The sequence below is a fragment of the Heterodontus francisci genome, chromosome 4, assembly GCF_036365525.1.
Source record: "Heterodontus francisci isolate sHetFra1 chromosome 4, sHetFra1.hap1, whole genome shotgun sequence".
Classification (NCBI taxonomy): Eukaryota; Metazoa; Chordata; class Chondrichthyes; order Heterodontiformes; family Heterodontidae; genus Heterodontus; species Heterodontus francisci.
Genome location: NC_090374.1, coordinates 86,675,358 through 86,688,958, shown reverse-complemented (window position 1 = coordinate 86,688,958; position 13,601 = coordinate 86,675,358). Strand labels below are relative to the sequence as shown.

The window sequence follows — 13,601 nt, the reverse complement described above, 5'->3', positions numbered from 1 at the left end:
TACTGTTCCCTCCTGTCCCAATACTGATGCCAGTGCCCCATGAAATGGAACCCCTCTTCCCCACACCACTCCTTTAGCCATGTGTTTACTTCCCTAATTTTCTTATCCCTATGCCAATTTGCACATGATTTGAATAATAATCCAGAGATTATAACCTTTGAGGACCTGTTTTCTAATTTTGTTCCTAGTTCCTGATAATCCCCAAACAGGTCCTCTTGCCAAGTCTTGCCTGTGTTGTTTGTCCCGATGTGGACCACAACAACTGGATCCTCCTACTCCCTCACCAATATCCTTTCAAGCCAGTTAGAGATGTCCCTCACCCTGGTACCAGGTAGGCAACATACCATGCAGGACTCTCGGTCCTGCTTACAAAGGATGCTATCAGTACCCCTAATTATGGAATCCCCTACCACTACCACTTTTCTTTTTGCTCCCCCAGCTTGAATGGCCTCCTGTACCACGGTGCAGTGGTCAGTTTGCTCATCCTCCCTACTGTCCTTTTCCTCATCCACACAGGGAGCAAGTACCTCGTACCTGTTAGACAAGGTCAAGAGCTGAGGCTCCTCCATTGCTGAATTCAGGATCCCTCTACCTGCCTCATTTGCAGTCACACCCTCTTGTCCCTGACCACTGGCCGAATTTGAGATACTTAATCTAAGGGGTGTGACTGCCTTAAGCAGTGTCCAGGAACCTCTCCCCCTCCCTGATGTGTCTGAAGCTCGGACTCCAGCCCATCAACTCTGAGCCAAAGTTCTTCGAGCTGCAAGCACTTGCTGCAGATGTGGTCACTGTGGCATCGCCTGCCCTGCCATTTCTACTTTAGTCAATGAGTTTTTCAAATTTAGTGCAGATTCCCCACCAGTTTTCCTGTGACGCAGATTCCCTGCCAGTTTTCCTATAACATTTCCCAAGTTACTTCACTCTGGCTTGGGAAGGTACTGGCCTCGGATGCGGACATGTTAGTATTCTATCACAAACCACAAGAAAACCTGTGTTGAAGTTTTTTTTTTGATTGGGATCAATTTGGTTTCCCACTTCCAATTTCTCGTTTGTCTGTTTACGACCAGGTGAGGAGGGGCTTTCAGCCTCCCCTTTTGCCCCTTCTCTGGTTTGACCGCAACAGAGTTTATCCTTTTTTAACACAGTGATTGAAATTACCACCTCAGTGAGCACTTGTTCCTGTTCCACTAATATAACTGCAAATGAACCAATCAGACAGGTTTTCTTGAATTTAAACAAGAAAGATGTAAGTTTATTATCCTTAACACTCTAAACCGGTTAAAATTACTAAAATACGCGACACATCCATGCCCACATTCACACTGGAGCCACACACACACACAAATAGATTACAGAAGAAAAAATCAAGTTGGGAGGTTGGAGTAGAATCCGTAATAAACGGAATTGAAATACAGTTAAGTAGTCTCAGAGTCTTTAGTTGACATTGTAGTCCTGAAGTCCGCGCTGGGCCACGTGCACAGTTGCCGACTTGCTTGTATCCTAGTTGTTGGTTGTCGGGGTCTGTAGACTTGACTTTACCAGCTGCTGCTTGAGGCTTCTCTGGATCTCCACGGGAGAGAGAGAGTGCTGTTCCCTTGCTCGCTTTCAATTACAGTTAGCCTTCTGAGTCACCACTCTCAATCTCCCAGAGTTGCACCTACAGTCACATGATATGATCACCTCTTTGTGTTTTCATAAGAATCTTCTGGAATTTTCTCTGAAATTCAAGGCTCTCTCCTCAGGCTGTTTAGATATACTTGTTGGGGATTTGGCTCTTTCAAAGTCATTTGATGGCTGTTGAAGACCACATTGACAAGGTTATCTCAGGTAATTGAATCAGAGAGCACCCGTTGTTCTGGCCAGGCTGGCAACACCTATGCAGTCATATTCAGCTGGCCTCAGACACCGGAAACATCAGAGGAATGTATGATGGCATTAAGAGAGCTTTTGGGCCAACCAAAAGAAGATCGCCCCCCTCAAATCAAAATCAGGGGACATAATCACTGACCAACGCAAGCAAATGGACCATTGGGTTGAGCACCACCTGGAACTGTACTCCAGGGAGAATGTTGTCACTGAGACTGCCCTCAATGCAGCCCAGCCTCTACCAGTCATGGATGAGCTGGACGTACAGCCAACAAAATCGGAACTCAGTGATGCCATTGATTCTCTAGCCAGCGGAAAAGACCCTGGGAAGGGCAGCATTACCCCTGAAATACTCAAGAGTGCCAAGCCTGCTATACTCTCAGCACTACATGAACTGCTTTGCCTGTGCTGGGACGAGGGAGCAGTACCTCAGGACATGCGCGATGCCAATATCATCATCCTCTATAAAAACAAAGGTGACCACGGTGACTGCAACAACTACCGTGGAATCTCCCTGCTCAGCATAGTGGGGAAAGTCTTTGCTCGAGTCGCTTTAAATAGGCTCCAGAAGCTGGCCGAGCGCGTCTACCCTGAGTCACAGTGTGGCGTTTGAGCAGAGAGATCGACCATTGGCATGCTGTTCTCCCTTCGTCAGATACAGGAGAAATGCCGCCAACAACAGATGCCCCTCTACATTGCTTTCATTGATCTCACCAAAGCCTTTGACCTCGTCAGCAGACGTGGTCTCTTCAGACTACTAGAAAAGATTGGATGTCCACCAAAGCTGCTAAGTATCATCACCTCATTCCATGACAATATGAAAGGCACAATTCAACATAGCGGCACCTCATCAGACCCCTTTCCTATCCTGAGTGGCGTGAAACAGGGCTGTGTTCTCGCACCCACACTTTTTGGGATCTTCTTCTCCCTGCTGCTCTCACATGTGTTCAAGTCTTCAGAAGAAGGAATTTTCCTCCACACAAGATCAGGTGGCAGGTTTTTCAAACTTGCCCGTCTAAGAGCGAAGACCAAAGTACGGAAAGTCCTCATCAGGGAACTCCTTTTTGCTGACGATGCTGCTTTAACATCTCACACTGAAGAGTGTCTGCAGAGTCTCATCGACAGGTTTGTGGCTGCCTGCAACGAATTTGGCCTAACCATCAGCCTCAAGAAAACGAACATCATGGGACAGGACGTCAGAAATGCTCCATCCATCAATATTGGCGACCACGCTCTGGAAGTGGTTCAAGAGTTCACCTACCTAGGCTCAACTATCACCAGTAACCTGTCTCTAGATGCAGAAATCAACAAGCGCATGGGAAAGGCTTCCACTGCTATGTCCAGACTGGCCAAGAGAGTGTGGGAAAATGGCGCACTGACACGGAACACAAAAGTCCGAGTGTATCAAGCCTGTGTCCTCAGTCCCTTGCTCTATGGCAGCGAGGCCTGGACAACGTATGTCAGCCAAGAGCGACGTCTCAATTCATTCCATCTTCGCTGCCTCCGGAGAATACTTGGCATCAGGTGGCAGGACCGTATCTCCAACACAGTAGTCCTCGAGACGGCCAACATCCCCAGCTTATCCACACTACTGAGTCAGCGGCGCTTGAGATGGCTTGGCCATGTGAGCTGCATGGAAGATGGCAGGATCCCCAAAGACACATTTGTACAGCGAGCTCGCCGCTGGTATCAGACCCACCGGCCGTCCATGTCTCCGCTTTAAAGACGTCTGCAAATGCGACATGAAGTCCTGTGACATTGATCACAAGTCGTGGGAGTCAGTTGCCAGCGTTCGCCAGAGCTGGCGGGCAGCCATAAAGGCGGGGCTAAAATGTGGCGAATCAAAAAGACTTAGCAGTTGGCAGGAAAAAAGACAGAAGCGCAAGGGGAGAGCCAATTGTGTAACAGCCGCAACAAACAAATTTTTCTGCAGCACCTGTGGAAGAGCCTGTCACTCTAGAATTGGCCTTTATAGCCACTCCAGGCACTGCTCCACACACCACTGACCACCTCCAGGCGCTTACCCATTGTCTCTCGAGATAAGGAGGCCAAAGAAAGAAGAATCAGAGAGCACCCGTTGTTCTGGCCAGGCTGAGTCAATCATGTCTGTCTCCAGTCTAATCCTTTGGTGTTTCAGATGCAAATGTTCGTGGCCATCTTGGCTGCTTGTTGTTCTTTTTAAAAAGTTATTTGTAACAATTTCCAGTAAAAGTCTCAGGCAAAGTTCCAATCGATAAAATTAATATATTCCCATTTAGCATGTGGGGTTTTCATAACAATATGGACACTGGCTGCTTCAATATCTGAGGAGTCATGAATGGCGCTGAACATCCCCACGTCTGACCTTATGATGGCGGGAAGATCATTGATGAAGCAGCTGAAGATTAGATTAGATTAGATTAGAACATTACAGCGCAGTACAGGCCCTTCGGCCCTCGATGTTGCGCCGAGCTGTGAAACCATCTGACCTACACTATTCCATTTTCATCCATGTGTCTATCCAATGTCCACTTAAATGCCCTTAAAGTTGGCGAGTCTACTACTGCTGCAGGCAGGGCATTCCACGCCCTTACTACTCTCTGAGTAAAGAAACTACCTCTCACATCTGTCCTATATCTATCACCCCTCAACTTGAAGCTATGTCCCCTCGTGTTTGCCATCACCATCCGAGGAAAAAGACGCTCACTATCCACCCTATCTAACCCTCTGATTATCTTATATGTCTCTATTAAGTCACCTCTCCTCCTCCTTCTCTCCAACGAAAACAACCTCAAGTCCCTCAGCCTTTCCTCGTAAGACCTTCCCTCCATACCAGGCAACATCCTAGTAAATCTCCTCTGCACCCTTTCCATAGCTTCCACATCCTTTCTATAATGCGGTGACCAGAACTGCACGCAATACTCCAGGTGCGGTCTCACCAGAGTTTTGTACAGCTGCAGCATGACCTCGTGGCTCCGAAACTCGACCCCCCTACTAATAAAAGCTAACACACCATATGCCTTCTTAACAGCCCTATTAACCTGGTTAGCAACCTTCAGGGATTTATGCACCTGGACACCAAGATCTCTCTGTTCATCTACACTACCAAGAATCTTCCCATTAGCCCAGTACTCTGCATTCCTGTTACTCCTTCCAAAGTGAATCACCTCACACTTTTCCGCATTAAACTCCATTTGCCATCTCTCAGCCCAGCTCTGCAGCCTATCTATGTCTCTCTGTACCCTACAACATCCTTCGGCACTATCCACAACTCCACCGACCTTAGTGTCAGCTGCAAATTTACTAACCCACCCTTCTACACCCTCTTCCAGGTCATTTATAAAAATGACAAACAGCAATGGCCCCAAAACAGATCCTTGCGGTACACCACTAGTAACTAAACTCCAGGATGAACATTTGCCATCAACCACCACCCTCTGTCTTCTTTCAGCTAGCCAATTTCTGATCCAAAGAAGATGGTTGGACCTAGGACACTACCCTGAGGAACTCCTGCAGTAATGTCCTAGGACTGAGATAATTGACCTCCAACAACCACAACCATCTTCCTTTGTGCTAGGTATGACTACAACCAGCAGAGAGTTTTCTCCCTGATGCCCATTGACTCCTGTTTTGCTAGGGCTCCTTGATGCCATACTGAGTAAAATGCTGCCTTGATGTCAAGGACAATCACTCACCTCACTTCTGGAGTTCAGCTCTTTTGTCCATGTTTGGACCGAGGCTGTAATGAGATCAGGAGCTGAGTGGCCCCGGCAGAACCCAAACTGCGTGTCAACGAGCAGGTTACTGCTGAGCCAGTGCCGCTTGATAGCACAACATTTAAGAAGTATTTAGATGACCACTTGAAGAGCCATAGCATACAAGGCTACGGGCCAAGTGCTGGAAAATGGGACTAGAATAGTTAGGTGCTTGATGGCCAGCACATACACGATGGGCCAAAGGGCCTGTTTCTGTGCTGTATAACTCTATGACTCCTATAACTATGACTGACTGTTGACGACCCCTTCCATCACTTTACTGATGAGATCAAGAGTAGACTGATGGGGTGGTAATTGACCGTATCTTGTAGCATAGATAAAGGAGGTGGAGGTGGTGTATTTGGATTTTCAGAAGGATTTGATAAGGTCCCACACAGGAGGTTAGTACACAAGATTAGAGCACATGGGATTTGGGGTAATATTCTGGTATGGCTCAAGAATTGATTAACAGACAAAAATCGGAGAGTAGGGATTAATGGGTCATTCTCAGAATGACAGGCTGTTGCATAGAAAAATAGGAGCAGGAGTAGGCCATTTGGCCCTTTGAGCCTGCACTGCCATTCGATACAATCATGGCTGATCATCCGAACTCTGTAACCTGTTCCCGCTTTCTCCCCATATCCCTTGATCCCATTAGCCCTAAGAACTATATCTAACTCTTTCTTGAATATATCTAATGACTTGGCCTCAACTACTTTCCATGGTAGAGAATTCCACAGGTTCACCGCTCTCTGGGTGAAGAAACCCCTCCTCATCTCAGTCCTAAATGGCTTACCCCATACCGATCCCCTCTTATTCTTCTAAACTCTAGCGAATACAAGCCTAATCGACCCAATCTCTCTTCATACGTCAGTCCTGCCATCCCAGGAATCAGTCTGGTGAACCTTCGCTGCACTCCCTCCATAGCAAGAACATCCTTCCTCAGATAAGGAGACCAAAACTGCACACAATACTCCAGATGTGGTCTCACCAAGGCCTTGTATAATTGCAGCAAGACATCGCTGCTCCTGTACTCGAATCCTCTCGCTATGAAAGCCAACATACCATTTGCCTTAACTGCCTGCTGCACCTGCATGGTTACTTTCAGCGACTGGTACACAAGGACACCCAGGTCTTACTGCACTTCCCCCTTTCCCAATCTATCACCGTTCAGATGATCTGCCTTTCTATTTTTGCCACCAAAGTGGATAACCTCACATTTATCCACATTATACTGCATCTGCCCTATATTTGCCCATTCACTCAACCTGTCCAAATCACACTGGAGCTTCTCTGCATGTTCCTCACAGCTCACACTCCCACCCAGCTTTGTGTCGTCTGCAAACTTGGATCTATTACATTTAATTCCCTCATCTATATCATTAATATATATTGTGAATAGCTGGGGTCCGAGCACTGATCCCTGCGGTACCCCACTAGTCACTGCCTGCCATTCGGAAAAAGACCTGTTTATTCCTACTCTTTGTTTCCTGTCTGCCAACCAGTTCTCTATCCATGTCAGTACCTTACCCCCAATCCCAATTGCTTTAATTTTGCACGTTAATCTCTTATGTGGGACCTTATTGAAAGCCTTCTGAAAGTCCAAATACACCACATGCACTGGTTCTGCCTGACCTATTCAACTAGTTACATCCTCAAAAAATTCCAGTAGATTTGTCAAGCATGATTTCCCTTTCATAAATCCATGTTGACTTTGTCTGATTCTGTCATTGTTTTCCAAGTGTTCTGCTATTACATCTTTTACAATGGACTCTAGCATTTTCCCCACTACTGATGTCAGGCTGACTGGTCTCTAATTCCCTGTTTTCTCTCTACCTCCCTTTTAAAATAGTGGCGTTACATTATCTACCCTCCAATCCGTTGGAACTGTTCCAGAGTCTCCAGAATTTTGAAAAATGACCAGCAATGCATCTACTATTTCTAGGGCCACTTCCTTAAGTATTTTGGGATGTAGATTATCAGGCCCTGGGGATTTATCGGCCTTCAGTCCCATCAATTTTCCTAACACCATTTCCCTACTAATACTGATTTCATACAGTTCCTCCTTCTCACTAAACCCTATGTTCCCCAACATTTCTGGGAAGTAATTTGTGTCCTCCTTTGTGAAGACAGAACCAATGTATGTATTTAATTGGTCTGCCATTTCTTTGTTCCCCATTATAAATTTCCCCGTTTCTGACTGTAAGGGACCCACATTTGTCTCCACTAATCTTTTTCTCTTCACATGTCTATAGAAGCTTTTACAGTCAGTTTTTATGTTCTCTGCAAGCTTACTCTCATACTCTATTTTCCCCTTTGTAATCAATCCCTTTGTCCTCCTTTGCTGAATTCTAAACTGCTCCCAATCCTCAGGTTTGCTGCTTGTTCTGGCCATTTTATATTTCTCCTCCTTGGATCTAATACTATCCCTAATTTCTTTTGTAAGCCACGGTTGAGCCACCTTTCCTGTTTTATTTTTGCGCCAGACAGGAATGAACAATTATTGTAATTCATCCATGCGCTCTTTAAATGCTAGCCATTGCCTATCCACTGTCAACCCTTTAAGCAACGTTCCCCAATCTATCATAGCCAACTCGTGCCTCATACCTTCATAGTTTCCTTTCTTTAGATTCAGAACCCTAGTCTCGGAATCAACTCTCTCACTCTCCATCTTAATGAAGAATTCTATCCTGTTATGGCCGCTCTTCCCCAAGGGACCCCGTACAAGAAGATTGTTAACTAATCCTTTCTCATTACACAATACCCAGTCTAGGATGGCCTGTTCTCTATTTGGTTCCTCAATTTATTGGTCCAAAAAACCATCACGTACACATTCCAGGAATTCGTCCTCTACAGTATTATTGCTAATTTGATTTGCCCAATCTATATGGAGATCAAGTCACCCATAATTACAGTTGCACCCTTATTGCATGCGTCTCTAACTTCCTGTTTAATGCTATCCTCTACATCACCACTGCTGTTTGGGGATCTATATACAACCCCCACCAACGTTTTCTGCCCCTTGGTGTTTCTTAGCACCACCCATACAGATTCCACATCAAGATTCTCTGAGCTAATATCCTTCCTCACTATTGTATTGATTTCCTCTTTTACGAACAACGCTACTCCACCTGCTTTTCACTTTTTGCCTGTCCTTCCTAAATATTGAATACCCTTGGATGTTCAGTTCCCATCCTTGGTCACCCTGCAGCCATGTCTCCATAATCGCAACTATATCGTACCCATTTACATCTATTTGCGCGGTTAGTTTGCCTACCTTATTGTGAATACTCCGCGCATTGAGCTGCAATGCCTTTAGGCTTGTCTTTTTAACGTTCTTAGTCATCTTAGCATCATTTCACACTATGGCCCTATTTGTTTCTTGCTCTTGATTTCTATGCCTTCCACTTTTGCCTTTTTGTTTCCTGTCTTTCGTTTCTGTCCTTGTTTCTTCCTCCTCAGTCTCCCCTCTCAAGTTCCCATCCCCCTGCCATTCTAGTTTAAATCCTCCCCAACAGCACTAGCAAACGCCCCTGTGATGACATTGGTTCCGGTCCTGCCTGGGTGTACCCCGTCCTGCTTGTACAGGTCCCACCTTCCCAGAACCAGTCCCGATGTCCCAGGAATCTAAATCCCTCCCTTCTGCACCATTTTTCAGCCATGCATTCATCTGGTCTATTCTCCTGTTCCTATACTCACTAACACATGGCACAGGAAGTAATCCTGAGATTACTACTTTTGAGGTCCTGCTTTTTAATTTAGCTTCTAACTCCTTAAATTCATATTGCAGGACCTCATCCCTTTTTCTACCTATGTCGTTGGTACTGACGTGTACCACGACCACTGACCACCCTCCCCCTTCAGAATGTCCTGCAGCTGCTCCGAGACATCCTTGACCCTAGCACCAGGGAGGCAACATAACTGTCCTGGAGTCTCGTTTGCGGCCATAGAAACGCCTGTCTGTTCCCCTTACAATTGAATCTCCTATCAATATGACTCTCCCAGTCTTTTTCCCTCCCTGCTCTGCAGCAGAGCCATCCGTGGTGCCACGAACTTGGCTGTTGCTGCTTTCGCCTGGGAGGCCATTCCCCCCAACAGTATTCAAAATGATACATCTGTTTGACAGAGGGATAGCCGCAGGGGACTCCTGCACTACCTGCCTGTGCCTACTACTCTGCCTGGTGGTCACCCATCCCTTTTCTGCCTGTGCAGCCATTACCTGCGGTGTGACCACCTCGCTAAGCGTGCTATCCACGAGGTCGTCAGCATCTTGGATGCTCCACAGTGAATCCACCCGCAGCTCCAGCTCCGTAATGCGGGTAGCCATTAGCTTCAGATGGATACACTTCCTGCACACATGGTCGTCAGGGACATTGGAAGCGTCCCTGATTGCCCACATAGCGCAGGAGGAGTGGTACTGCAAGGATCAGTGCTAGGGCCACAGCTGTTCGCAATCTACATAAATTGTTTGCATGTGGGGACCAAATGTAATATTTCCAAATTTGCTAATGATACAAAACTAGGTGGGAATGTGACTTGTGAGGAGGATGCAAGGAGGCTTCAAGGGGACCTGGACGGGCTAAGTGAACGGGCAAGAACATGGCAGATGGAATATAATGTGAATAAGTATGAAGTTATCCACTTTCGGTAGAAAAAACAGAAATTCAGAGTATTTCTTAAATGGTGAGAGATTGGGAAGTGTTGATGTCCAAAGGGACCTGGGTGTCCTTGTTCACGAGTCACTAAAATCTAGCATGCAGTTGCAGCAAACAATTAGGAAAGCAAATGGTATGTTGGCCTTCATCACAAGGGATTTTGAGTGCAGGAGTAAAGAAGTCTTTGTGCAATTATATAGACCTTGGTGAGACCGCACCTGGAGTATTGAGTACAGTTTTCTTCTCATCTAAGGAGGGATATACTTGCCGTAGAGGGAGTGCAACAGAGGTTCACCAGACTAATCCCTGGGATAGCGGGATTGTCTTATGAGGAGAGATTGCGGAAACTGGACCTGCATTCTCTCGAGTTTCGAAGAATGAGAGGCAATCTCATTGAAACTTACAAAATTCTTACAGGTCATGACAGGGTGGATGTAGATAGGATGTTTCCCCTGGTTGGTGTGTCTCAGAATAAGGGGTAGGCCATTTAAGATTGAGATGAGGAGGAATTTTTTCACTCAGAGGGTGGTGAATCTTTGGAATTCGCTACGCCAGAGTGTGGTGGAAGCTCAGTTATTGAGCATGTTCAAGACAGCAGGGGATATGGGGAGCATGCAGGAAAGTGGCATTGAGATAGGTGATCAGCTATGGTCTGTTTGAATGGTGGATCAGGCTCAACGGGCTGAATGGCCTGCTCCTGGTCCTATGTTCCTATGATTCTAATGATGGCAGTGTGGCTGCCTCATGTTAACTTTAACGGTGGATGTTTCCACCTCTTCAGTCAGTGACCTGTCATTTCCTGACATTATGTGCTGTACTTACCTACTAGAATATTTTTATGGGGTCAGCATCCTTGGATATCAGCTTTACAATGCTTCCACCTGTATATTGGGGAAACCAAGAATATCGGGCTTTGGCCATAAATATATGGAGCATTTTGAAGCATCTCACTTTTTTGGCTATTAAGGGAGATGTCTGAGGACTGTGTGTGATTTGACATCTAATGTGGCTGTTGTTACTGAGGCTCAAAAAAGAGTTAGTGTTGGATGTAGTATGTTTTTTCTTCTCACATTTCTTCTCTACAGTTCTTTCCTCTCCTGGTCCAAAAGAACTAAAGGATGATGTACAAAGATCATTACCTTTTTGAAAACATAAATTGTCAAATCTTGAATATGTATTGCAAACCATCTGAAATGGTTAATGCTGAATAATCTGATGGGAAACAAGTTGTAACTCTAATACTAAATGTGATCGTAACAAGTCATGTTCTGTGAAATGATGGGAAAAAATCGTTCAGTTTTAAAGTCTGAATGTTAAGCATGAATAATTTTTGCTGATGCTCAACCATACTTTGCTGTTTGAAATTCCAGTTAAATTAAGCATTAGTTTCTTTTTGATATCTGCTCCACTCATACATTTTAATTGACTCATAAATATTTTAGTGAAAATTAATAAAAATTTTGTTTTTGCTTGAAGGAAATTTAATAATTTATCAACCTCTTATTTAATAGTGCAATACACAAAGGCCCCTCAAAGTTGGTAAATTCAACGATTTGAAAAACCCATTTGAAAAAGATGCCTTCATGATGCCTATTTCATTTCTTTCAGATTGCTAGATGAACTTGGTGAAGGACTTGCCGCTCAAGCTATTTCATCTGTTGATCCACAGCTTCTTACCTTTATGGCTCTGGAAGAGCGATTGGCTCAAGCAATGGAGGTGATAACCTTTATTAATGCATTCTATGATTAAACCCAGAAATTTGTAATTGACTATGCTGGGATTTTTAAATATCATAGCTGATGTACATTTTATATTGATTCATATCCTTGGTGTCCAAGTAATAGACTTTTGAATGTCATCACTTTAAAATTCAATGATCAGGTTGAAGGTTTGTTGCAGATTGTGGATTATTTTTATCTGTTCTGGTTTTGGCTGTTAAATGAATAACTTTGTGATCATCATCATCGGCAGTCCCTCATGTCAAGGGTGAGTCTTCATTGCGGATGGCTGTGTGAAAGTGAGATGTCCGTGTTGGCTGTGGGGTCGCAGATGGCTTATGAGCCCTACTTTAGCCATGCAGGCTCTCCCACAGTGAAGACATCAATTGTTGGCTGGTAGAGGTAGTGGTGATTGTTGGCTCTAGCAGCTGGCCTCTCTTTCTATCTCTTTCACCATTCTCTCATGTTAATTGGAAGGTCTTGACACTGTTTTTGATGATGGATTGCTATCTTGGTCGCGATTGGACATCTGCTTTCCACGTGTTGATGTTAATAGAGCAGACCTTCATGGAGACTTTGAGATTGCATTTGTCTTTGAAAAGTTTCCTTTGGCTCCCATGTGAACAGGCTCCCTGGTGTAGCTCTGAGTAGAGCACCTGTTTGGATTGTCTTGAGTCGGGTATTCTGACAACATGTCTCGTCCATCTCCGCTGATGTGAAATTATCATGGCCTCTATACTTGGTATAATCTGCGTCTTGGAGGATGCTCATGTTTGTTCTTTTGTCTTCCCATTTGGTTCACAAAATCCTTCTAAGACAGCATTGATAATGTTGCTCTAGGGCACCTGTAAGTTGTCCAAGCATCAGCAACATAGAGAAGCATGGGGAGAACCACTGCCCAATAAACTTTGAGTTTAGTGTCAGACCTGATATCACGATTCTCAGAACTTGAGTACATAATTGCCATAGGCTGAGCTGGCATATTGGATTCGCTAATGTACCTCTTCATCAATGTCAGCTTTTTGGGATAGATAGCTTCCAAGATATGGGAAGGAAAGGAAATTTTCCAACGCTTCATGAATCTCAATTGAAGGTGTTGAATTTGATATCTTTGGTGTGGCTTGGTAGAGGACTTTCATCTTCCTTGTGTTCAGGGCAAGTTCCATGTTCTCGTAGGCTTCTGTGAATATGTTGACCATCGGTTGTAGTACTTCTTCAGAGTGAACACTAACTTGTGTGTCATCAACGTACTGTAGTTCTGTTGTCTTGGTTTTGGCTTTCAGCTGGTTGAGGTTGAAGAGTTGAAGGAGACAAGTTGAACTGTAGCAACTACAGGGGCATAGCATTGTTCTCAACTGTTGGCAAAGTCCAAGCCAGGATATTTCTTAATCCCCTCTCACCAATTGCAGAGGAGGTCTTTCCATAATCCCAGTGCAGCTTCTGACCCACCAGAGGAACGACTGACATGATCTTCAAAGCTTGCCAACTTCAGGAAAAGTGCAGAGAGCTGAACATGGCTTTCTTTGTTCTCAAAAGCCTTTGACTCAGTGAATCAAACTGCCCTTTGGAAAGTGCTACAGCAATACGAATGCCCAGCTAAGTTCACAAACATCATCTGTCTCTTACA

General features: G+C 45.0%; 1 protein-coding gene across 5 annotated transcripts in view; it reads left to right on the top strand.

Moving 5' to 3' along the window:
* pja2 (praja ring finger ubiquitin ligase 2) overlaps positions 1 to 13,601 on the top strand; it is a 211,457-nt gene that overhangs the window by 180,411 nt on the left and 17,445 nt on the right. For all 5 annotated transcript variants that reach the window (XM_068029804.1, XM_068029805.1, XM_068029808.1 and 2 more), the window contains one exon: positions 11,864 to 11,972. In XM_068029804.1, the coding sequence (XP_067885905.1) occupies positions 11,864 to 11,972 (109 nt within the window). The remainder of the gene's footprint in view (positions 1 to 11,863; positions 11,973 to 13,601) is intronic.